General features: G+C 34.2%; 1 protein-coding gene across 2 annotated transcripts in view; it reads left to right on the forward strand.

Annotated features, from left to right (window-relative positions):
* Positions 1-319: 319 nt before the first annotated feature.
* FIGN (fidgetin, microtubule severing factor) overlaps positions 320-27,568 on the forward strand; it is a 190,779-nt gene continuing 163,530 nt past the window's right edge. The window contains exons 1-2 of one of the 2 annotated variants that reach the window (XM_043998115.1): positions 320-470; positions 1,212-1,381. In XM_043998115.1, the coding sequence (XP_043854050.1) occupies positions 1,357-1,381 (25 nt within the window). In that variant the 5' untranslated portion in view covers positions 320-470; positions 1,212-1,356. The remainder of the gene's footprint in view (positions 471-1,211; positions 1,382-27,568) is intronic. The other variant, XM_043998116.1, reaches the window with a different exon arrangement.

Below are 27,568 nucleotides of genomic sequence, written 5' to 3' on the forward strand. Positions count from 1 at the left end.
TCCCTCCCTCCTCTCTTTCTCCCCCTCTCTCCGTTGGCTCTCCTGTCTCCCTCTTCCTCTCCACTGCCTCTGTCTCTTTTGCTGGTCTCTCTCTCCCTCTCTCTTTCTCATCACTGCCCCGCTGTCTCCGCTGGCTCTACTCTCTCCCTCTCCTCAGCCTCTCTCGATCTCTTTCTCCCTCTCTCTCTCTCCTTTGAAAACTGATCTTTGGCTCTTAGTGTGAAAGTGATTTGAATTTGGCTCGGCGGCGCTCTGCGCCTGCGCCCAGCCTCTGGCATGCTGGCTCCTTCCAAGCAGCTGTTTTGGGTTTGAAATTCCAACATGGCAGAGGCTGCAGTCAGTCTTCCCTTCAAAAACTTGGAATGATTTCAAATCATAGGCACCTTCACTTAACCCGAGCTCCCATTCATCAGCAAACACATCGGATCGATGCTACTCTAACCTATCGGGTTCTTGCACCACACATTCAGGTAAGAGAATCTTTGTAGTTTCCTACTATCTGTTTAAAAATATTTTTTAATCTAAATATATCCAAGACCTGCAATAAAAAGAGACCGGCGATTTGTACTGTAAATATTTAATTTAACTTGCAATCGTTTATATTAAATACGCCAACCTACTGTCTAACTGTATGTAGAAAGTAGCACTAAAACATTGTAATGCATATTTTTGCTGCTTAATCATTACTAACAATAGTATGAGATTAAGAGTTCGAGATTGCAAGACTCCCGGTTTCCTCTTAATTGGATTTACTTATTCTCTCCTTTACTTAAAAAATAAGAAAGTGGAGGTACAGGGTGGGGCTAGACTTTCTTCGGGAACTAACTTCTAAGTAAATAAGAAGTGTAAATAAGAATCTTAGAGGGGAAAAAAAGTTGAGGTTAAATTACAATCCCTTAGCTGGGGAGACGGGAAAATGTCAGAGGATCTGTTGCAGTAAAATGTAAGCACATCATCTTGGAGGGGGTACAGCGTGGTGGGCGTATTGTTGGCTGGGAACGGGAGAGAAAGATGTATAATTTAATGGTATATACAATCCACTGATCCTATTACTATCCTCCCTGGAGCTCTTGTTAGTTTCAATGGGAGTGAGTGAAATTGACATGGACTTGCATTCCTGGTCATGTGCTTTTTTTCCTTTCTTTCTTCTCTTGTGATCTGAGATCCCCTTTTTGTTGATGTTGCTTTCCCACTTAATTATATGCATGTAGGTTAAATGAATACCTGACGAAAGGGCCCACGTTTCAAGGCAGTGACATTTGATAGCTGAGAGGAAAAGTGGCTTTAATGAAAAGCAACCTTTGGAATTCCTGCTTGTGAGAAATCCAATTCAGCTTTTTGTGCTGCCAGCAAGAAATGATCAGTAGCACCAGTGTTTATGGTATGTCAGTTTTGGGATCTACTTCCTTTGCATCTAAATAGGAAAGACAAATGAAATAGCATGATAAAACCAGTGAGCATTTTGCATGTAAAACATATGCTAACAATAAATAATTTGTATCTTTATATCTTAATTTGTTATAATTTTTTTAAATTTTGCTTTCATTTGTCTATTTCAGCTTTTGATTACTTGTGTCCACTTACATTGATTTTAGCCGTAATCTCAAAGTTGCATGTTACTAGTAATGCACTATAAACACTACTAAACTCAAATGGTATGTAAATGAACCAAACTCAGGGACTTGGGGGAGGGGAGATAGAGAAAGACGGCCACTAATGAACAAATATATGTGTGTATGCGTGTACACCCAAAGGACTCAAATATGATTTATTTTCTTTTTGAAACTTGATGTTATTGACTTTGTAGATGATTTCATTCTATGGGATAATCGGTTTTGAATGTGTGTTCAGTAGTGAGTTTGTGAAAGGGTATAGTTTGCATGTACACAAAAATACATTTTGATCGTTTAATATCTTTAATGACTAATTATGAACAAAGTGGTATTTTTTCCTGTATTGTACTTGTCTTCCTGTCAATGCTTTTTACTTTGAACATGTGACAGAATTAAATAGGCACAAAATTGACTTCATTTTAAATGTCCCTTTCCTCTTTCGCTACCAAAAAAAAAAAGGTCAGATAAAATAGAGCGAAGGGGACTTCTATAGCACTCTGCAAAGCAAAATGTACACTTTCAGATCTCCAATTAAGATTGAGTGGACAACAACAACAAAAGATATTAAAGTATTTTGGACAACCAAAGGATATATTCACTTTCAACCGATGTTGTTGCTTCCACTTCTCCCATCCCCTCACAACCTCTACCTCCCTTCGAGTCCCCTATCCCCTCCAAAAAAAGAAAAGAAATAAGGATGGGGCAAAGCTGTTAGGGGTCTGGAGTGCGGTCCTGGTCACTGCTCTCACCACGCAAATGTGAATGCAAGGAAAGGGGTTTCAAAGAGCAGCGGCGCAAGACGTGCTCTTATAGTTTGACTCTCTGTAGGTGACCATATAGCTAAACAGACGCACAGATCTCCTGTACAATAGGAGCTATTTGATTGAATTTTGCATTAGGAACTTGTTGACTTTGAAGCGATCAATAAGACGACTGTTTATTTTAGATGCACATAATTTGCCCTGAGAAATGTTTTAAGGAGGGGAGAGCACAGCTTTTTCTCCCGGAGCTGTTGGAGCGAATGAGATTGCCAGATGGGAGATTTCCCTCTGTGATGTTAAAGCTGTAATATATATTCAGAGCAGATTGGGCTGCTGCTTGTGATGAGGAGGATATTACATTTATAAATTTTAAATCGGAGATTGGACAATGTGCTGAGAGCTGAAATTGGATGGTTTGGCTGTTCACCGTATTGATAGTTAAATGTGATTTCCGGGTAGTAGTAATAATAATCATTACAATAATATATAAAAACATGTTGGGATTAGGCAATCATATAATCTATGTCACTTAGCTGCAAATTCAAATGTGCATTTCCCCCGAATTTCTGCTTACTACTAAAGCGCAGCCAAGTTTATATCTGCATGTGTTTCAAAGACCACTATACAAATGATCATTACTTAGGATTTATATAATCAGCCACTAGCATTCTGTAAAACTTTATAATATAGAGACACAGCAGCAGTTCCATTGGTTTTCTTTCATTTTAATTAAATTTTATTTTATTTTATTTTTAGCTTATGTTTGGTTTAGGTAGGTGGCCTAAATCAACCAGAGCCACAAACCTAAAAGACTGGAAAGTGGGAAAGTCCTTATTCTCTAGCAGCTCTGCTGTTGCAAATTAAAAGTGTGTTGTGGTCAGGAAATGAAAGCTACAATGTCTCTTTTGAACAAGTCGTTTATCAAGAGAAACATCTATCAGGCAGCGACTTGTCACATTGATCCTCTAAAAGTTAGGTCCGAGGTGGAAACTGCTTTGATGTTTTTTGATCCTAAATTTATAAAAACTGAAAAAGCAAGGGAGGATTGGACCAGTAGAGATCTTTCAAAAGAAAGGAAGGAAGAAAATTATTTTTAAGAACCTACAAGAACTATTTATTAATACTATATTTTGTGAATAAAATATTTAAGATGCAGCAGTTAGAGTGCGAGTGATCCCCTATGTAAGAACTGAAGATTGCTTTTAATAGACCTAGTAGATATCTAGTGTCATTAAGTAAAGGTTTCCTGCTTAGAGTTGTGCACAACAACTTTCACATGATTCTTACATTTTCTTGAGATATTTTGGAATAGTATGAAGGTATCCAAAATGCTTTTGGTAATTAGAGTTTACATCCCCCCCCCCATTTCTTTCTCCCTCTTTCTTTAATTCTCACATGTTAATTACAATCTCAGTTATGTTAATGACAAGTGTGATGTATTTGGGTGGAGAATATGTTCTCAGCTGTATAGCTTACATTTAAGTGTCCTTAAGTACATCCATCTTTATTTGTTTAATAGAGTGAGGGGCTTGCCACATATAAGCCAGAAGGATTGCTTGTTCTTTGTCACTTTAAGTTGAGTACACTTGTCAGATTAATCATGGTATGCACTTTTAAAGTATTAAATAGTTGCATGTACTGTTTCAACTTTTTCTTTCAAATAGTTCCTAAGAAACCCAAGTTATGAAAACATTTTGTTAAAGAGTTTAAAGGCTCCTGCTCTGTTTTTTAGCTAAGATATGAGTGAAGTCTTGGTAGAATTGGCTTTTGGACATTTTCTCCTTGAAATAAATGACACTGGACTTTACACTGCTGATAGCTACTTGTTATTGCATGTAGATATCTCTGCAGCCAGGCCAAAAAAAAAAAAAAAAAGAGCATGGTGGGAGTTTTGGTGGGGGGACTACTTGCTAATTAATCATGTCTAAAATGAAAGAACCATAGCATGGTAATAAAGCCTTATTACCCTTTTTTTCCCTGAAAGAATAAATATGTAAGTGGTATTTGTATAAGTTGACTTTTCAATCTTCCCTGCTCATGATATAGAGGCTCTCATTTGGATTATTGCTTTATCTTTTTTGAAAATAGAGTATGTTTTTATCCTTCTATTACCACCCCCAAGATTCTTAATCCTCTACTTGATCTCTCTGTATGTGTGCATGCACAATTTTTACCTTTAGTAATGTTTAAGTCTAGTGTACAGGCATTCAAATTTTAAGTATGCTCAGAAACTTTCCCTTCATATGATAATTTTCCCTTTCACACAAACAGAAAATTAGGTTTTTGTTCATATTTTAAAATAAGCAGGCATTTAAGGAATATTTCTATAAGCAGATACTCATGTTATGCCCTTTATATAGAGAGACCATCATTAGCTGCCTTTTAGCTTATATAGCTATATAATGAACTGAAAAGGGGATATGAGGGAAAGGAATATAAATAATATTTCCAAGAATTTATAGTCATTCTGCATTGTTCAAACCAATATTTTTAAAGTAGTTAAACATTTTAGCAATGTGAAAAGACAAATAAATAATGTTGTCATAGCTGAATTCTTTGACTTTGGAGTTTTAGCTGGCAATTCAATTTCTCAACCTAATTTTGCTTGAGTATGGGGGAAGATATCTACACTTGGCTAATATGTTCTATATTTGTGAATTATCATTTTATTTTAAAGAGTGCTGAGTTGGGGTTTCCTTGTGCATATTTCTGAATGTCCAAATTCATTGAATGATGAGTCTGTTCTATGAAGTTAATCACTTTTAATGGTATAAAATCAAGAAGATTGCCCTGTGTATTTGAACAATTGCATGTCATGTTGCTTGGAGCATGCTGGTCTGTACCTTCATCCCTTCTTCTATTAGAAAATTTTGGTGCTTTGCCTCTGATCAATATATCCCTTAAGAGAACAAACTTCACATAATACTTTCATAAAGTGCCAGATTTATTGATGTAGAGTTGATAAATTTAATTACCAGGATTTTGCATTGATTTATTGATTTTGTGATTGGGAGAAATTGTTCTGCAGACATTTATGTGAAGTATTGAAGCATGCTGCTAATCAATAAGACTTGATTAATCAGCACATCTCGTTTTGTTTTGTTGCCCCTCAACCCAAACTGAGTTGCTGCTAGACCAGCCTCAACAAATGATACATAGAAAATAGTGCAGTAATTTTGCGATAAGACAGCTTTCTTCCAGGGCCTCTTTTCCCTATCACTTTTTGAATGGATCCTAGGAAGTGTTATAAATGTGCATGAAAATTCTATTAAAATTAATTTGATTTGTTAGGCACCATTATTTGACAGACACAAATTCCTAAGGTTATCTAGTATTTTAGCTACAAAAAATAAATAACTCCACAGTATTTCAGCAAGGATGATTTAGCTATAGCAAGTTTAATTGGTTTTTAAAGATTGATTAAAAGATAATGCCTAAAAATACCTTTTATGAAAAAGAAGTTTTCCTAGTTTGATTTTGTAGACATACTTGGTTTTTCTGCTTAAAGAAGCTTATCATTGACTACGTGGAATAGAAGTTTTAGGTATTAGGTGTCAGCTGTTGCAAATTGATTTGTGATTATTATTGGTATTACAAAATGTCCCAACTTTCCTTATTGGAAAGAATAATTGGGATTGAAATAGAATTTGCATTGTTAAAGTAAAGGAGACCTATGTATAGGGTCTGAATCAACTGTGCACATCAATAAGTTTTAGCCAAATTGAAAGCAGGGTGTATGCTGCTTGCTTGGAGCAATACTTCATTTGAATGAATGAATGCTTTTCCTCAATACGAATTCATTCTGTACTATACCTGTTGACATCTGTGGGACTAAGGATAGATAAAACAGAAAAGACAGTGGATAAGGAATGTAAAAACCATTGCAAAATGGAATGTTAATGTCTCTCTTCCTGTTGATGATGTTTACACAATTGTATTTAATGCAAATCATCACTTTCCCTTATTGTTGAGAGAGTTGATTAACATTGTACAAGGATAAGACTATAACAACACTATACATAGCAACATTAAACTCTAATGAGATTTTAATTCAGCTGTCTTTACTTTATAGATCTGACATATTTGGTAATATCAGTAGAGAAAGAATTAGCTATGCTTATACTTGTAACTTTCATATGATAGTTCTCAAGTGTATGCAAGACTTCCTTAAGGTAATATAACAGAATAATGGGGTAAATTTTATATGACATGAAGCATTAGGTGAAATTATTTTGTTTTAGTCATGTTTACTATGCTATGGAAATAAAATAACATACTTCCATCCAATAGCTTACTTTGCTGGAGTGACTTTAAAAATTAATTTCCTCTTTTGTTTTGTTTTGTTTTTTTAAGTCAGGAGCAATTGCTTCTGGTGGATACGGTATATACATGTTTATTCAAATGACTAGAATTCTACTAAAATCACTTCTAATGATTAATGTTTCTTTTAAAAATGCGCAGCTTCAGTAGAATTCACAATGGTATACTTTTAATATATACATACATAATATACACACATATAAATATATACATATACATGTATTTATATATGTGTATATATTATATATATATGTATAATTTCAGCAACATAATGTCTGAAATGTCCTGATTGTCTTAAGATGGTAGTGCTGTCTTACATACCCACCCTCCTCAGAAGTTCTGCCTCTACTAGAATATTTGTGATATTCTAGTTGGGGACATATTTTTAGAAAAATAAGATAACATCTTATTTTTTAAAAAATCATTTTCTCTGACTCAGAGAATTCTCACAAACTGGACACATTTTAAAAAAACATGAATGTAAACAATAGTAACTTTTTTTCCAGAAATTAGTATTCTCTACTTATTTTGGTGATTGAAAAATAGTTTTTGGGTGGGGAGGAGACAATGAAATTCAAATTGGCTAGATCAGGTAGACTTGTATAGCATAAATCAGACCCTACTTTTTGTTTTACTAACCCTCTTATTATCCATCTATTATTGACCACCATCCTTTAAAATGTAAAGGTGTTAATTGTAAGCATTTATTATATACCACCTATGTACAAAACATTATGCTAGGTGCCACATTTAGTCTTCGGAGACTATTCTACAGTCATCTCATGTGCTTCTGTCCCATATATAATAATTGGGAGTTGAGGAAAAGTATCCATGGAAAATAGATCATTAGGGCTTCTTGACTATTTCCATATGTGTTAAGTGATAACTAAGTTATTTGTTCGCCCTAATGTTATTCTTTCCTAGTGTGTTCTGAAATGTCAGGTGGATTTTTTGTTCAGGTATTGTTTTTAAGCAAGTAGCATTTTCTTCAGCTATTTTTTGCTTACAGCTAAATAATAGTCCTATAAACTTATATGTATATAGTGATAAATGAAAAGAAAATGTTTCAGTGACGATGTCTTATAATTTAGTAGAGACACTTCCCTTATTTTCCATCCTTCACATCCCTTTACACATACACCACATCATCATTGGTGTATATAATCCATGATAAAATACATATTTTTAGTGGTGGTGGTGGTAGGGGAAACCATTCTTTTATGTTATTGAATGACAGTAGGGGAGAAAAACAAGGGAAAACACAAAAATAATTACTCCATTATAATAGTATCAGTATTGATATTTTGACTGTTGGGAACTGACAGTGCTTCTATATAAATGTGGTGACAGTAATGCTTATAGATGAAAAGTAACTGTTCTATGCAGTAACATTAACCTTTCAGTATGTCATATTCAAAGTGTGAACTTAGTTTGTTAGAATCTGGGATGACAATACCTTAACCTTCTTTTCAATACACATTGTGCTCCCCATTCCCCAGTCTTATTACTTTCAGCCTCCTATGTTGACATGTGGAGAGAAACATTTATAGTGTATGCTTAGAGAACAAGCTATCTGCTTACTGGGTGATATAACATATCACATTGTGATACCTAAAACAAAATTTTAAATCAACTGGCCTTTTCAAATAAAAACTGAGACATGTTAGGAGATTCAGGAAGAATGTATCTGAATACACTTGAAGTTGCACCATTTATTTTCAAAAGATATTTCTCCCATCACTCATGGATGGCTCTACCATGAAGAGACATATCAAAAGACCACAGAAAAGTAACTCTTATCCTTTTATGTCACCCAGTATTCAGGCACTTAAAAGATTGTTTCGGAGAAGGAACAGAATTGAACCTATTTTGAATCCCTTGTTGTCAGAATTTGTGGGCCACATGCTATATATGGGATCATCTAAGAAAAAAGAAAACCCTCCAACCATTGAACTAACACACACATACCTACACACCATCACACTTTCACTTTATACACAAAAGTTAAACTAAAAAGAACAACTGGAGAGCTGGAAAATACCTACCTGTTAAAATTACTAGTGATTGTTGTAGCATACTCTTATTCTCAGTAATTGATCCTGCAAAGAGTTTCCATTGAGCCTTAAATAGAAAACTGTTTTGTGGTACTTTTTAAAGAACTGAAATTCAGAAATATTTCTTAAAATTTCTGTTTAATAATTTTAACTCCTATTTATAGAGGTTTTCATAGTTTATAAAGCACTTCCGTCCTAAGAAGCTTGTTGTGTGGGCAATAAAACATATCTTTTTCTCACCTCCCTTTACACCAAAAATAAGGCAGGGGAGGGACAGGGCTGAGACTTTAGACCCATATTCTCAGATTTAGAGTTTGATTTTCTATAAACTGAGCTATGAAGGCTGTCTTTCAAATAAAAGTACATATTCTGAAAAATAGTTTAATCATGGAGCTTCAATGTTCTCCCCCACACAAAGCCTTTACAATCAAGTATTTATATGTGAAAATATTTGTTTTTATAAATATCCTACTTGCTGAGACATCTGGGATGAGGAAATTTTTATGTTGAGATGCCAAATATGGGTGTGTCCTATTTTCCTAATTGGCCTATCTCTTCCTTACCTCATCTTGAAATTAAGGATATTTTATATTTCTTCTGGTGGTTTTATGTAATTGAAAAATAAATGCAAGACAGTCAATCCTTTTATTTCACATTCAGGAATTTGCAACATAAGAATGATTATAAGAACATTTCGGATGATTAAACAAATCTCTTGAGGTTGAAGCATTTCAATTACGACTCCAGTTTTCAGTGACACAAATATAGTTGGAAAGAATTTAAATATTGGATTATGATTCTGTTTCGCATAATTCTTATCAATACCTTTAAAGTTATATTTGTAGATAATAAAAATATGAATGTAATCACATTAATTTTAAATATTTTAAATATCTTTATCAGATTCTTCTGCCAACATTTTTTCAAACTTATGAGAGAAAGTCTTCTAATTTTCATTATCTAATATAATATACTCCTATGTATTTTACAAGGATATATTTTATTTGAAGTAATAGTGCTTGGGAAGCTTTCGGTATTTCTGTACAAGTAATTAGGTTAAAGAGGTTAGAGTTAGAAAATGTATCTATTCCTGGAAAATGAAAAATTGTATTCATGCAAAGTAAAAGGAATATAACACATTTATGACTTTAAAAACTTACTCATAATATATTCTTACAAGCACTTAATGAAAAACATTTAGGCAACTTCTTAGATAAGTCTCCAAAGCTATTTTTTACTTGCTTAAGAGTAGATATATTAGTACTGACTTTAAATTAATTTCTCACAAACCTGGAGTTAATTTTACATCCAGTCAAAGAGTTAAAAGTTGAGGGTTTTGTTGGCATATATTTTTTTATCAATACCCACAATGCAGTTGCAAAGTTTTTCTATAATTACATACACACACACACACACACACACATGCACACACATATATCCACTGAAGGTTAGTCACTAGCCTTGAGGGTACACTGATATAGTTTAAAGGTAGACTTTGGGATTCAGGTGATCAGAATCCTCGTTAGATACCCTTGAAGGCAAGTGGAAAAAAGGACACTGATTTTGGAATTTTAGATTGGGGTATCCAAAAATCTATTATTTCTGTTATGCATGGAGGTGATTAAAAAAAAAAAAGTTCAAGTAGAATGTAGCTTTTTACTATGAGAATGATGTTTCTCCTCATTCTTCTCATGTTAATTAATCTGATGTGTATTTATTTGTGTTGTATAAGGTAACTTACTTTCCTGTTCTTACAAATAATTAAAATAATATTTCTTTTCTTTCATTTTGTGCTAAAGGATCTTAAATATAGTATATGTGGTATACAAGAAGCATTGACTCATTGATTTTAAACAATCCTGACAACTTAAAACATGTGTATTTACATATGTATGTGCTTATACACATGTATATATGTATATATTTATTTATATACACACATATTTCTCTTAGAGATGAAAAGTAATTTTTTCCATGAAACAATTAAATTAATTAGCTGGAGCAAATTGATCTATAGAATTAAAACTTGCTTCTTTAAGTTGTAACAAATGGGATGTATACTTGAATACATGTTGATGAATTTTTCATTGTGTGGTCTTGATTTAATTTTAAACTCAATTTGATATGGCAACTAAGACACAGCAAAGTGTTGAGCCTATTTCTTGGTTCATAGTAGTTCCATTTCACTTTATTTTATTATGTGTCAAACCCATTTCCAAATAATACAGAATGTGTTCTACTTCCCTGGGGGTAGAGAGTGGGGGGAATATCTTTAGGGATTCTTAAGGAAATCCTTACAACTGAAATTTAAGCTACTGCAGTACTTGGAAAAAAAATTAATGGTGTGTACTGTTTAATATTCTGTACACTCCTTTAGTAAGCTACTCAATGAGTATTGTGCTTTATGGATAATAGAAGTATTGAACCCAAATGAATACCATGAATTAGAAGGCCATGATGGTGGTAGTGGTAATGTTTTTGAAGGGTATCTGGTGACTACAATGCAGCATATTCTAACTATTTGTAAAGAGGCTGAATATCTTTACTACAAGTGCAATTGTTTTTCCTCAAAGTTAATCAAACACACCAAGTATGTTCATTACTTAGAAGAACTGATGATTAGTTAACTGTTATGAGTACATAAAGTTACATGCTCTTTTATATTTTTTCACATTTTATATCAATCACTTTTTCCACTAACCATGAGACATGTACTAATGGTTAAATGTCTTTTTCTTTTCTATTTTGTTATTTATAATATCTTCTCTCCTTCCTTTTCACTCTGCTCTCCCTGACTCCTTTATAACATTTTGAAGAACTAGCAATTTAAAAATATTTATTTGAAAGTAGATATCATTTATATATCTATCATCTGTTTTATTACTTTCTTTCTGTTTCCTTCCTTCCTTCCTTCATCATCTGGAAAGTTTCGTTTTACTTGAGGAAGTATAGTATTAAACTCACAGATATATAATATGAATTAAGATATTTTGCTTTATATATGGGGGAGAGATGGGTAATTCATGGCATCTACAAGGAATTATTCTTGACAAGAAACCACTTTAAATCATAAATGGGGGGAAGACTAAATTAAAAGGAAATGGAAAAAAACCCAGACCATCTCTTTGAAAGGTCTTTGTGATGGTAGTCTTCCTATTAAACCCATATATGAACAACTGTTTTGTGCAGACTAATTGCTTGTAAGAAATTAATGACTGGTAAATGTTTCCTTATATGCAGCATTAAAGTGAGAACTAATTACATTCTATTTTCTTTTTCAAAGCAAAAATAGGATAGGTAGATTTTGATGGGTTATTTTCCCCCATAATATTGTGAGATTAATCTGTTGACATGAGTAAAAGTATCTGTTCCCCCTTCTCATGATCCTGATTTAAAAATACATTTGTCCTTAAATGGTTTTTAACCTTTTCAGTCTCTCTGCTTTCTCCTCCCACCCTGTTCCCAAAAGTATAGTTGTTAAGGCAATAGAGAAGACAATCATAGAAAAAGTCAATCAGGCTATCTTTCTTGGGAAAGAAAGTTTGTTAAAATTGTAGTCACAAAGATTTATTTGTGGTGGAAATTGATGATTCAAGTCCTAGCTTAACCATGTTGATGCATTATGGATCCTGCAATAGGATCCTCTGTAGTCCAGAGAACAATTTAAGCAAAAACACTTGTACATTTTTTAAAGATAGTAAATGTCTCTTTTTTTTTTCTTTTTAAAAATAATTCTTCCAGGTTTTGAAGGTACAGATAGCCTGTCTGTATGTGAATTAATAGCCTTGAGAAAATCATGAACTAAGTTTTGCATATAGTAGACACTGAGTAAACACTTGGTAATGATGGAAAAAATCTGTCCATACAGGCATATTCTACATAATAAAGTAGGTTACTTTAAATTGCTTCTGCCTTCATTAATGGCTATTAATATATCAAAAGGGTTTTTGTTTGTTTATTTTTATGGCTCTTAAATTTATTTGGGATAACAATGATGCCAGAATAAAAACTATTAGTCACAAACTGATTTGGTCCTCTGCAGTCCCTATGGAGAACAGGGCTATTTATTAAATAAATGAACAAGTAAGAAGTGTCTATATAACTAATTTCCTCATAGTTGATGAACATTACTCAGTTAATTAATTTTTATTACTGAGAGATTCCTACCAGTAACCTGTTAAAAAGTCTATGTTTATGTATGTGTGTATGTATATATAAATATACACACTCATATACATGTGTAAATTGTGACTTGTCATAATCTTTTATTGGACTATAAGAATTTTTTTATTTTGGCATAATTTCTAATTCTTGCAGTAAAAATTGAAATGTCAATTCCATTGACCAAAAAACAAAATTAAAGACAAGATTTGTAACCTTTTATGAACTTTAAAAATGAAATATGCATAGTCTAAGTATAATCAATTAATTGCCAACACTTCCCTGAAAAAGTTTTATGTTTTAAATACTCTACCTAGAAGAGAATTCAAGGTCACTGATTATATCCTACTATCTCCAAGAAAATCTGTATTCAAACCATTATAGAAAGACGAAATGCCCTAACTCTTTCCCAAAAAACCTCAGAGAAGATTCTCATCTCATTTTTACTAAAAGGGCCCAAGTCACTTTGCTTTGATTTGTGTCTTTAATAAATTTTAAATGATCCTTTTTGTTTCTACACACACACACACACACACACACACACACACACACACACACACACACACACACACACACACACTCACACACACTGAATATGGGATTGGCTTTCTGAGGAAATAATCTAAAATATATTTCCTTCTGTATCTAAGAATTCACAAAGGGCCAAAAGATGCCAGATAGAAGTTTGTGGATCTGTAATGGATATCACTTTCATAGTTTACAGATATCTATGGTTGACATTTTTAATTGGCACTTTTTGTTCTATATTTGGTATCTGACTCTGCTAATTTAATTTTTTTATTAAATACTGGGTGGTAAACAATTTAGTTGGGGTCACACCCAATGACCTTTACTTCTATTAAGTTCAATTGCCTTACTAGTCTGGATTGTGTGCTTGTGGAAGGATCAGTTGGTTTCTTTCTTAAAACTGTCATGAGCGCTACAGTAAATAGTTTTATAGAATTTGATAAGGGAAATGAGGTTTGATCAAATGTTTGAAGTATAATGTTAGTCAACAGTATTATATAGGGTTTCTATTAAAAGCTTTGCTTTTCAAACCCCAAGATGTACAGGAGAAAAATACCTTGGGATATTACTTCATGAAGTGACCTGGGGTGGGTTGGTGGGGAATATTATTGTCATTCTTTGAAAAATATGCTTTACTAACAGAGACTGTAACCTTTACTAAAAGTTTACTAGTTTTTCTTCAATTCAGACACCTTGAAGCTGAAACAGTTCTAGATGTCATCTTACTACTTCATATTGACATTCAGTTTAAGCTTGTATACTACATGTATAGGGGGAAAAACCACAAAACTACAGTTACTGATGGTTGAACCCAGGCCTCCAGGTTACCACAAAGATATGCTATTGAGTGAGTTACTAAAGACAAATGTGGCTTCAATAACTGCATGAGAATGCCATTTGTTCAACACCACATTTGGAATTCTACAGTGCTTTAACAAGAAGGAAGGAAAGCATATAATTTATTTTTGGCAGAATAAAAAATAGATGAATTTGGAAGAAAAACTCCCTGACTTTCCCCCATCCCCCAAAGAAAAGGATACCTTGGTTCATCCCATAGCTTGTGTGTTTGTGTGTATATATATATAGGTATCTATATACATACACATATATATGTATATATATGTGTGTGTGTATATATATATATATATATATATATATATATATACAAGTCAATTTAAATTGATTTCCTTAGAAACCAAACTTTTGTTTGTTTTCTGAAAACCATTGGAACTAATCTCAGAAAACTCATACATGATGAAAAGTAAACACATTTTCATGAGACTGCTAGTATTTTTGGAAAAGATGCCTATTATAATCCAAATTTAAACTATTTATCTCATGGTTAGAAACCAAGGATGTGTCCCTCAAAATACACCTGTTTGGGGATACTGTGGTTTCACAGAAGTTTGATGGAGGAACAACACCCTAGTCAGGGCTTTCACACTGATATTGGGACTCTTCAGGTGTTCTGATAAAAAGAATGCATGTTTCTTCAGTCCTTCCATCAAACAGAAGGTAAGTTGACAAAATGGGGGGTGGGCGTTAATTTACAGTACAAGCCAATGATCAGCTTCTATGAGTAAATAAATTTAGAATTGGCTGCTGTCTTCACAATACTAACTATATTATCCATATGTGAGTGAGCAGATACATGATGATGGGGGAGGGTATTTGTTTTGTTCTGTTTTTATCTTTTTACAAGAACATTTTTCCTTTATACATTTTAGTTTTTGTCTTATCTCTCCAGTTTTGGGGGTGTTTTTTATGGATGAGAGGCAGTAAGGCATAATAGCTAGGGAGTCAGCCTCAAAGCCAGCAAAACATAATTTCAAACTTTTCCTTGGCTCCTAGCTGGGATCCTGAGCAAAGTGCCTCACCTCACAATATTTTAGGCCAGTGGGGTCAAACTCAAATAGTTAGGGAAGCCACTAAACCAAATATCAGGATCCCTCCAGTATATATTTTGACTTAGAAAACCACATATTGACAGAATCTATGTTTTAAGGTATTTTTATTTGTTTTATTAAATATTTCCCAATTATATTTAATCTGGTTCAGTTTGCACTTGAGAATGTTATGGGTTGTATGGGGCCACTTTTTTTTATACCCCTACTCTAGGAGATTCTACAAGTCTTAAGTTGTAGATAAAGTGCTTCCCTGCACTATTAGTAGGTGGAATGGTCATACTAAGTGATATGATAAGGGTAGTCCCTATTTGTATTTTAAAATAAAAACGGTTGCCTTTACTATTTTTAAAAATTATATTCACCCTCTGACTGGCCCACGATTTCGCCATCTTTTTGGTTTGTGTTGAAGGCTGATATGCTAAATAATGCCCAACCCAAAAGAAAGCACCACCTGATGATTTTCATGAAGATACTTAAGCACTTGTCGATTCATTTTTTAAAACTAGTCAAATCAATTAACTGAAGCTGTCTGTTTATTTGGAAGTTTCATGTAAAAGTTAGCTGATTTAGATTTTATTCTGGGGTGGAGTGGGCGGAGAGTTCAACTAAGTGAACAAAGTCCATATGTCTTTATGTTAGTTTATTCTTCATTACCTTTTACTAGTGATAGTATAACAGGAAAGATAGCATGGCATGATGGAACAAAATTCAGACTTATGTCAAGAAGGATCTCATTTCAAGTTCTGCCTTTAACACATGCCAATTTTATTACTATGGATAAATCACACCCAGGCAACTCTTTAAGACTGGAAGACACATCATAATTGCTGGTCTGCATTGGTAAAGGAAGTTACCTTCTATGGAAGAAGTTACCCCCACTAATAAAATCACCAGCAACCCTCTCCTCTTTACCCTCCCATTATTGCCACCTTGATAACAGGATAAAAATCTATTCCGTGTTAGCTGATAACATCCAAATATTTAGTATGCTCTGTGGATATTATACCTCCTCTTTCTTTATAGATATTATATTTCCTTACCCTGCAGCTTCTAGTCTTAGAGTCTGGAAATGACTTGCCCAGGGTCGCAAAATCAGTATGTAATAAGGGCAGAAATTTAACTGAGACCTCTGTGTGTGTGTGTGTGTGTATATACATATATATATATATATATATATATATATATATATATATATATATATATATATATCCACAAAACATACTGGAAATCAAATTAAAATTAATTATGTATATAGAAAGTTTTATTACTAAATAGCTAACCTGAGAGTGTCATAAATTTATAAATTTGATGTTTTGATTTAAAAGATGATTAAAAGACATATCCCAAAATACAATTTATATGTGCATATAAAATTGAATAGCCACACCTTCTTTAGAGTTCTGTCTTTGTCTGGGATTTAGACAATCCTGATCTGTTCCCTTGGAGAAAAGTAGCATCTTTGAGATTTTGTGCAAATAACATGGATTCTGGTTTTTATTGCAGGACTGATCTTAGAAATGTTTCTTTTTAAAGACTTTTTTAATAGAAACAGCAAGGTATAAATCATATAAGCAATTACCTGGACATTGTGGAAATGGGGCTTGACTTTTTCTGTAGCCCCAGATGTTCCCTGATTCCAATAATGGCCCAGCCCAGATATTTACAGCTTAATTTTCCGTGCATGTGTACTTCTCCATAAATGGTTCCTTTCCCCCATTTTCATTTGGGTGACTAAACCACTTAAAGGAAGAGAGTGATTTCAACTTGAATGATAGCAAACATGAACAGATATAATAAGTTGATTCTAAAAACTTTGATCAATTTTTAAGAGTCCAAATCTTGGAAGATTTTACTGTAACAATAGGAAACAGTAAATTGGTCTTTAAATGTCAATTTCCTTACCAGATTTTTTCCTAAAAGAAAGAAAAAAAAGAAAGTGTCTTCTCTCTAGACTAGAACAGTTGTGTTTAGTTTTGTATTATGGAATAAAGAGTTGCACTTGGATGGGTGGGGGGCATGTATAGCATTTCATCTTCTGGCATTTGTTAGGTTTATCATGCAGGCTGGTTTGTATCTTTGTATCCCTATACCCAGTTTTCCCATCTTTTACTTGAAACTAAACAAATTGAAAATAGTGATTGGTAACCATCTGCTCTGCTGAAATTTCACATACTGCAGTTAAGCTATTTTACAAAACAACTCCAATCTAGTGAATTACACTGTTGCCAGTAAATAGCAACAAGCAGTTTAGAGTTCCTCTGGACAAAACATCACTTACAGCTAATGTTTCATTATGCAGCCAGTTGGTTAGGAGAAAAATAGGAGACCTCTTCCATTTGTCCCCCTTCCCCACCCAATGTAAAACAAAATAATAAACTTGAGGAGTTTTTTTGAATGTTTGGAAACTTTTATTTGATTTATCTTTTATTTTTTGGAAATAAGAGTGGGAGTCTATGTGTGAGGGAGCATTTAATAAAAGCAACTTGTAGATATATGTGGATTTCACTTTGTATCAGTTTCCAAACTCCACTACATTGTAATTATTAGTGGTTCTCCCATGACATTTTAAATCATTCATCTTTTATAAATTGTTAGAAGAATACATAAAATAAAAATCAAATCGAGTGGATATTAACAATGTATCAATGGGCAATAATTATTCATAGAATTTCTACTGACATATGAATGCTCAGAGCAATCATAAGTAGTTAACAGACAAAGAAGTTGTTTAAATGGACCAGGTAAAGCAATATAAACATGGTACCTATAGGTTTTTTTTTAATTAGATGTATTTGAGCATATAAAGGTAGAATTATGTCATATGTGTTCTGTACACACATTTAAACTTTCACTTTTTCAATATTGGGTTTTGAATGTATATCAAGAAAGTTGCTTAAAATGGGCAGTATATTGAGTTCAAAGTACCCATCCAGTTCATAAATTCTCCAGTGTCTACTGGATTTTTCATCAGGGAGACTTCCAATAAAAATGATCTATTTTAGAAATAATATTGTTTAGGAGGTTGAAATGTGGTGTAATAAAATTAGACCTTCAGTCTTCTAAAGTTACTACTTAGATGGCACCCTTGGGATGGTAAAATGGCTGTATAAGCAGATGAATCAGACAGTTTCACTGATGGATACATTTGTCAGTCTCTGTTACAGATATAATATATTCTTATATCTGTAATCCTGACACTGTTACATCCAAATGAAATCAACATGAGGTTGTCATCTTTAAGCAAATATGTTAAGTGTTGTCTTTTGTGCTTTGGATTTGAAAGAAAGGGGCCCAAGGGAGCCAGCATCATGCAAATGGAACAAATCCCATTTCTTCTGAGCTGTGCTGTTTTCCCCCTTCATGGCAGCTGGCTGTGTTATCTTTGTGTGTTTCTCTGAGTGCTGACAATTCTTTCAGTGATCTAAGTTAGGGCACATTAGAAAGTGGAAGCAGCTGTCTGTCGCTATACTGAGAGACGTGTTTGCTCTACTGCAAAGATGAAGGACCATGAATCCTTGACACACTCTCCCCCCTCCCCCTTTTACTTTCCAGCATGATCAACATTCAGACGCACAGATTGTCTGCTTGGACAGTTTTTGTTCTGACTGACAGCATCTGGCATAGACAAATTTAAAAATACATAGCATGCCATGCTTGGAATTGGAACATCCCCTCTTTATTAATCTTCTCATTTAAACCATTCATTTACATTTCAAGAAAGGTTACAGCTTGATATGGTTGAAACGTTTATTTTAAATGAATAACCTCCTAATGAAATGTCTTGAATGAGTACCAAGCAGCTAGTGTTCATTAAAAATTATACCCGATTAGCACGGCCTTGAAAGCAGGGGAGGTATGGGATTCCTTATTGTTTTAATCCACAATACAATCCAGTGTTTACCTTTCTGGCACAAAGCTAATAGAAATGATGCCTGTACTTGCAACTCTTCTGATATTGACCATAACTATCTATCACCCTTAAGCCAACAAAACACTTTATTGTTTAATCAGCTTTCCTCTCCTCTTCTCATATCATCCCCTCCCCCCAAATATTTTCAAATATCCCCAACATATAATGCCCGTCTTTTAGCCCCTTTCTCTATGTCAAAGCCTCCCCCCACCCATACACCAGGAAAAGCTTATGATTCCAAGTGGGGGGAGGGAAATGATAGAAAATGCTTTTTGATTTGTCAAATTAAAACCTGCCCTCCTCCCTTGACAAGGGATACTTATTTATTTGTCTGTATTAATTTTATGGTAATAAACATAGTGGTATAAAATTGCCCTTTTTCTCTGCCCTATCCCTACCCCCGCCCCTACACATCCTATCCATTCTCATCTCCACAGCTCTTGCTAGAAACACAGACATGCTTGTCTAGCATTTATGTAAAAATAATATGAAAATTGGCCATACCAGTCAGAATGTGGACTTTGAGTCCAGGGGGGAAAATATCCTCCTTTTACCAGACATTTTGTACTGTTCATATTGTTAAGGATTTTAGCTATAACTACTTAACTGCAAGAGAGGGTGCCTGGTTCTTGGGGCTAAGGGGTAGGAAGGATGAGGAGAAGGAAGGAGGATGGGTGGTTCAGAATTATAATTAAGAAAATAACTATTCAAATACTTGATAGTAAAACAAGTAAAACAAGTGTGCTGGTTGGGGGGGCGGGATATGCTGTAGCAGAGAAGTTCAATTAACAGTTGTAAGCAGAAGAGGTGATATATTTCTTCAATACATATAAGAGGTCACTAGCTTTAGGATAAATTTTGACAAATTTCAGAGAGAAATAGAGGTTGAAATAAAAATGACAACAGATCTCAGCTTCATATCCAAGGCATTTTAAGTTCCAGAATCTAAAGGGGGAAATATGCCACTTATTTTTTGTATATGGATTGAATTTTTGCACTTTTCAATGTACTCAACACATATGTCAAACCTATTCCATTTAAACCAATTATTTAAACAAACCTAGGAAGTTGATACCATACTCAAATCTAAAGTCACCAAATAAGCTCTCCCCCACCCCCTTTCCTCCAACCATATATTTGGTATAGATAATATTGTATGACTATATTATGGGTGTTGAGGGGAGGGGGGGTGTAGAAAAAATCTCTTTAAATCTATTTTCTGATTTATGCATGTGCTATATCACTATTCAAAATGTTAAGTACAAATCATTCCATTTCTGTTATATTCCATTTGGATTTTTTAAATGACTAGTTTTTAAAGGTTGTGCCAATATGCATCTGTAAGCAAATTGGGAATAGGTTAGAGTACACAATTCCCATGTGTAAAAAGCCAGGTTTAGCAGTAATGCTTTTAATCTGGACTCGCAGAGGATTCAGGAGCATCCATAGATCTGCTCCAGTAATTACCATACCCCAAGTGGCACTGGAAAAGACATTTGCCTAAAAACTTGATGTCTTCATTACGCTGTTTACATTTTAATTAGAAACATGAAAATTACTGATTCATACAGACAACTATAGTTTAAGTGGTTTCGTTCACCATTCAATAAATCACAAAAAAGAATCCCACAGTTGGCATAAATAGTTTACTAGGAATCATTCATGGGAATAATGTGTTGGCACTATAAGCTGCTTAAAATATGTTTTTATTTTACCAGAGGTAGAATTTGCATATAAATTAGAGAATGGCATTTTAAGTTGACAGTCATTTATGCAAGATACTACACACATGCAAATATATATGGGTGTGTGTGTTTTGTATGCATATAGATTTTGCAACTTGTGTATATAGAGAGGACCTATGTCTTCACTTCTCATTTTAGAAAGATGCATGCTATTTGGGAAATCACATTAAAATGTATGTTGCAGATACTCAGACCACACATAAATTTTTCATCTGTGATACAATATTATAGTGTACTGAAAAAAAAATGCTTATTTTTCATATGCATGTGGCATGAGTGTGAGTTGGCCTTTTATTCTCTTATGCATTCTTACTCTTTCCTCTCCCTTACATTCTATCCTAACTTTTGCATGTACCTGTCAGTGCCACTGCCCTAAAACAACTCCCACTAGGAATGATTGGACTGAAGCAGTGGTGGCTGTCAGTGTCCATTCCTGAGTCAGCAGCATGTCCATTGCCTGAATCGGGCGACAGTCACTCATCCAGTTTTCCCCTCCCCAGGGGGCAACCGTCCTCCTCTTCACTGAGGAGAATGACCCTTCTGTCTGGCATGCTCAAGATCCTGAATCTCACCACATTGGTGTGCGAGTTCAAATCCCTACTCCTTTAGGCAGAGCTGGGATTCCAGCTAATGACTCAGAGATACAGAGGGTCAGTGCACTGCTGATCTAAAGTACTGAGCCATTGTGCTAGCTTCGTTGTACATTTTTCCCCCTATAACTGCTGGTTCCTCTCCTTTATCAAATCCATTATTAGAGATCAATTTTATGCAAAAAAAATCAATAGCAATATTCACAGATTTTGCAATCATTTTAGTTTATATTATATTTGTTAGGAAATGTTTGGTTTGGGTTAAGGGTAGATATAAATATTTGTTTCTGGCTCTTTATTTTTCAATATAACAACAGTGAATATCGAATAGTTGGAATGTAGGTATATTAGTTTAAAATTTTAGGATGGCTTGTGATAGTTTTAAAAATGCATTCTAAACATGGGGTATGCTATTTAAGATGCTCTAGCAATTGTGTCAATTTAACTTTTCATCCAAAGATGCTTTTGTGGTTGAAATTCTATATAAATTTAACTGGGTGATGGTAACCATTGGAATGATAAGAAATCAGCTTTTTCCTTCTGCTTTGAAATTATAGTTTCTTATAGTTCCTTTTTACTAACTGTCCATAAATGAGAAAATTTTCCTGTCTTTTCTAGTTTCATTTGTTTGTTCCTGAATTTTCAAAGTTTGAAATGCTAACTTAAGATTTTAAGCTGCCTGGATCAACCTCTCAATTTTAGTGAAAAGTTAGTAATGTCATTGTCACAGGTAGGGAAAGCAGTGACTGCTAGAAGCAGTTATTGGGTACCTTGCGTTAACTGGTCAGTCTCTGGTGCAATTTAATTAGGGTAATCGTTGCTACATAGACATATGTTCATTTGTTTGGGTTTGAATTGCTTTTTTGGCAGAGTTCTTATTAGGTCTGGGTATTTCCTAGATGTGATTAAACAGAATAGTCTACATCTGCAAGGACAGAAACATGCTGCTGACTCGTACACACTGCAAAATTCTAATAGTTTTGTGCTGTCTGGTAAATTCAGTCTGCCTCCTGCAATGTGGCCCGAAACAGTTGTGTGGTGAGGAAAGCTGGCTGCTTGCCAGCCATCGACTATGAAATCCTGGGTACCTGAGAGCTTATCAGTTCCTTTGCTTTGTAAAAGAGAAAGTGATGAAAATGTTGGTAAACTGCCATGAAGGTTTAAGGCTGCTGGAACAAGGAGCCGTGTAATCAGATTGGAAAATAGAGCTTGAGATTCTCTGCATGGGAAGCAGCCGTCTATGGACCTAGTGAGACGCTGTGCAAGTGCCGAGCTGACCACGTTGTTAGCAAATCAGCTTGTTTGCTGCAGCAGCAGGGTGGAAAAGACCAGTGCTTGTGATGGTATGTAACGCAGTGATTTCTCTTGCTTTGCACAATGTAATCAGCTTTCAATTAGTTCACTCTACAATAACCTTCTTAATTTTTTTTTCTTGCTGTTAATACCGTGGACTTTAAGCAATTAACTATGTGAAGTAATCCTTCAAGCAAATCAAAGCAATCCTTTAATTTTATAACCCTGCTGAAAAAGTATCAGGTGGTCCACTGGTCTCCATCAGCTGCTGGGAAATTCCCTGGCTTACTGTAGCGTAGAGAGATATTTTAACCAACTGATATTTTGAGTAATCTTCAAAATATCCTGGCAAGAGGGGAACAGGGCTGGATCATTCAAACTAAAATTAAAGTTGAAATTAAATAGCTTTAATAAGGAGGAAATGTAAGCTTGACCTTTTATTTAGATGTAGTGATGCCTATACTTTATTTTTCCTAGCCCAAGTCATACTATATGCATTGAGTGCGTCTCTCTCTGTATGTGTGTAGATCTCTCCTCCACAAATTTCTCCTGCCGTTGTTTATTTAGGCATTTCCATACACCACCTCTCTGAAAGCTCTGAGGACACAGCCACTTGTACTGATAAATCTACCACTTCACCTTTAGTGAACTTGATTCACCAAGGTTTGAAAGAACAAGGATATCATTTCTGATCATGTGTGTGTGGTACTTGTTAATCCTTTAAAGTTAAATTCTGATAATGTAAGGGTAGAGGTGAGGAAGAGGAAAACCCAGGTACAGTTCGAGTGATAATTTTAAATTTGACTTAACCAAAGGAGAGTAGCTTCTATCATGCTGTTGAAACAAGCAACCTATTGCATTACAAAAAAATGAAGCTTATAACAGCATTTTTTGACAATTAAAGATCGTCCCCACCCTACCTCCCAGTTCAAAAGATCTTCGGTAAAATGTTGTTTATGGATTCTAATTTGTGCATAATCACATGTTCGATCAGGTGACTATCTTGAGGTGACACTGAGAACTGTTTCTAAATAGCTATCAAAGAACAGCATAGCAGTGATTATGAAAAGTTATCTCTATTTTTATCTCTTCAGACAGTCTCTTTTCTTATATTGCCATGCTGTCTGTGTACAGATGTGCATACACACTTGTTTATGTATACTTGTCCCATGGTACTGCTTATAAGAATAAGGACAACAGACATGGTGACATTATCACTGATGATGGATACCATTATTGGCTCACTTGAATCCCTTTTCTGTTGTAATTATACAAATTTATCTGTCATTGAGAAATCACTCCTGATGAAGTAAACTTCTCTTTTTGCCTTCGACAAAATACCTTGTGAATTGTAATAGAGTTTTTGGACTTAAAAAATATTGCTGTCCATAGTAATGTAATTATCCATGTGTAGGTATAAGCTTTTGAAGCTTAAAATTGCACTAAGACTTTTGGGACAACATACAGACATTTAATATAGATTTTTAATAAATTTTTGTGAAAGGCAATTAGTTTCTGATTTTCTATGCTAATTTGGATGTGTCTTACATTTCACATTTAAGAGGAATAAGTAAAGTTGGATGGAAAATGAAGGTATTTAATGCAAGTCTAATTGTCATGATTATTTTATAATTTCATTGTAATATGTTGGTGGCATTGCATTAATGTTTCCTTTTTGTGCGTTCCATTTTTTTTGTTTTTTAATTAAAAATAGCTATAAAGAAGCATATATCACCTACGTACATCTTATGCTGCAAAGATCTACTTTATATTCTTTTAGAGGACAAACTCCATTAGATATGCACTTACTGTACATTGGATTGTAAATCTTACAATTTAATGGTAATTCAGTGAGCAGTTATTGCTTCTGTGGCCTTTTTTCTTTCTTTTTTGTCCCATCTCACTTGTGAAATAGGGTTACCCTTTACAAGTGTCACATCCATAGATTCATCTTTTGTACTCTATAGTTGTTCCTAGTGCATCATTCTTTAGAAGAAGAAAAAAAAATCTAAAGCTATGGCAGAACCATGTGCTGGGGGAAATTGTAGGGAGTGGGGAGAGGAGTTTGGAAAAAGGGGGGAGGGAAGGAAAAGGAGAAGGGGGAAAGAAAGGAGAGAAGGAGAGGTGGGGATAGGTAAGAAGGAGGGAGAGGAAGAGGGAAGGAGAGAGAGAGAGAGAGAGAGAGAGAGAGAGAGAGAGAGAGAGAGAGAGAGAGTCCAATACAAGGATCTAGCAAAAGAAAGACCAGGCATTTTAGTATCAATGTAATAGATTTTTTAAAAACTAAAGATTCAGTTTCCCCTTACCTCTTTCTTAATCAGTTTTCTTTAACAAATTGTAATCTGAACTTGAATTCCTGGCAGCAGAAATAGTGTGCTAATGGTGCAAAGTCTTTTTGCCTTGCTTACACTATTAATACTTTTATCCTTTTCTGATATGAAATACTTTTTTGTAGAAACAATATACACATTCATAAAGAAATTATAAAGGGATTCTCCTTTTGAAGATAATGAGTTCTCTTCAGGAACTGCAGGTTACATGGAACACAAATGAGCTCTAAGTGGGGGGATTTAAAGTCCTGCTACAGCATTTAATTTCTTGAGGAAGGAGTTCAGTTCAAGGTTAGCCTGTTATTGTGGCACTGGCAACTACTTCTCTCCTTCCTGTTCTTCTGCCAGCAGTTCTGCACAAAAGGCAGGCATTTTTATTTAATACATGGGGAAGTATTAATCACTGCAGTATTTTCTTACAAAAATTTATCTTATCATATTCATTGTTTCAGTACTCATGACAATAATAGGTGTTTAATTACTCAATAAGAGCCATTTATAGATTCCATTTTTCCTGTATACTGGACAAATGGTATTGATTTTGTACTTTGATGCAACATGAAACTGTATTAAACACAATTAGAATTCTAAGACTGGTAAATGTACATTTGTTATGATAACTGGACTCTTTCTCTTAGAACTTGAAAATCTCATGTTAAACTATAGGGGATATACGTATATGTGTATGTATATATGTATGTATACACACATATATGCTTGTGCATATATATGCATATATTTAAAATGTATAATTTTAAGAGCAATATTTTTTAAAAATATACATAGCATTGCAGTTAAAAATGAATGTCTGAGTTTTCATATTTTCAGCCAGGATTTTGGTTTTTGTAAAGACTGAAGGGCTTGTAGAAGCCAAAGAAGTTCAAAACTGATGGATCTTTGAAGTCAGGCAAATTGTTGTGCATAGGTGAAGACTGACTCTCCTATGCAATCTTGTAGCCATATCTCTAGTTATTATGCTTGGTTCTTCTTTTCTAAATAAGTTTTTACCTCAGGGAAAACAACAGCAATAACACCTGGATGAAATGGCTCTTTAACCTACAGCTTGATTCCACATTATTTCCTTTTAAGGTGATGAGAAAAATCCCACAACCCTTATTGTCATAAATTAAGCATTTGGTGTTTGTTAAAAGTGAGAGGAAACCAAACCTTGCATTTAATACAAACTATTTTTCAAGGAACATAAAATCATAGCTACCACAAAAACCAGCCCTGGTTTTAAGAAATAGTATTTCCACCTGCATTTTATTGTTAGGTTAGTTCACCACCAAATAACTTGGAAAGTCTTTCTTGTTAAATGCAGTGATTAACAGTGCTTTCCCCCAGCTTCCTAAGCTTTCAGAATCATTCCATATGGGTAAAATAACTTTTCCAAAATGACAAGAAAAACTGAGGACAGGAACAAGTATTGTTCAGTCTTTATAATTTATGGTGCTTGCATCTCTCTTAAATGACAAGCTGCATTTTTAAGTATCAGACTTTCAACATGAAGCTTCCTAGGTCCAATGACTTCTATGATTGCATTTCAACAGGAAAATGGAAGCTGCTTATTTATCCAAATTCATAGACCTGGTGCATTACATTTGACATTAGGGCAGTTGTTTCTTTGCTAAAACATCAGAAAATACACCGCTATTTTACTAAGTGAACTGACATACAGAATCAATTTCAGTTATGTGGGATAAACCATTTAGGAGAAGCAGAAAATTTTAAAACTTCAGGGAATTTGTGCAAACATAGTTCACTCTGAGTGATAAAATGAATGGAGGTAATTATTAGCTTTCCAAATACTCTGTTTATCGAACACCTCATAAATTGTTGTTGTTTGTTTAAACACAACTATGTTTTTTCTATTCAAAATTATCCTGTGTTATCTGGTTAAGGTTACAAAGCAGTGTCAAAATATATGCAGTTTAAAACATAGATCCAGTTTAATTTTTCTTCCCACAAGAGTGAGGGGGAGATTTAATTAGATTGAGAGTATTCTTTAAAGATAAACAACACACTATTTTAAGGAATGCATATAGGAAATAGGGTCAGTTTTCACTGCAAGAGTGGGAGCCCTATTTCTCTTTGGTAGGAGCTTAATAAGGAACAGCCTTTTCAGAGGCAAGGAATTTCTGTATTGGATACTTAATGAGTTTTGTGATACCCTTCTGGTGAGGTTGGTACTGGTTGTGGATTGGGCCATAATCCAAATGTGGTGGAAAAAAATAAGGATGATTAAGTTCTCACCTCTCTTCAACTTCTTTTACCACACTGAATGCAAGGTACCTACAAATTCCTTCTCTCAAATCTGGGGCCTATCATTCGGTGCAGTGGTTCTGGACTGTATGCT

Source organism: Dromiciops gliroides, chromosome 3 (genome assembly GCF_019393635.1).
Source record: "Dromiciops gliroides isolate mDroGli1 chromosome 3, mDroGli1.pri, whole genome shotgun sequence".
NCBI lineage: Eukaryota > Metazoa > Chordata > Mammalia > Microbiotheria > Microbiotheriidae > Dromiciops > Dromiciops gliroides.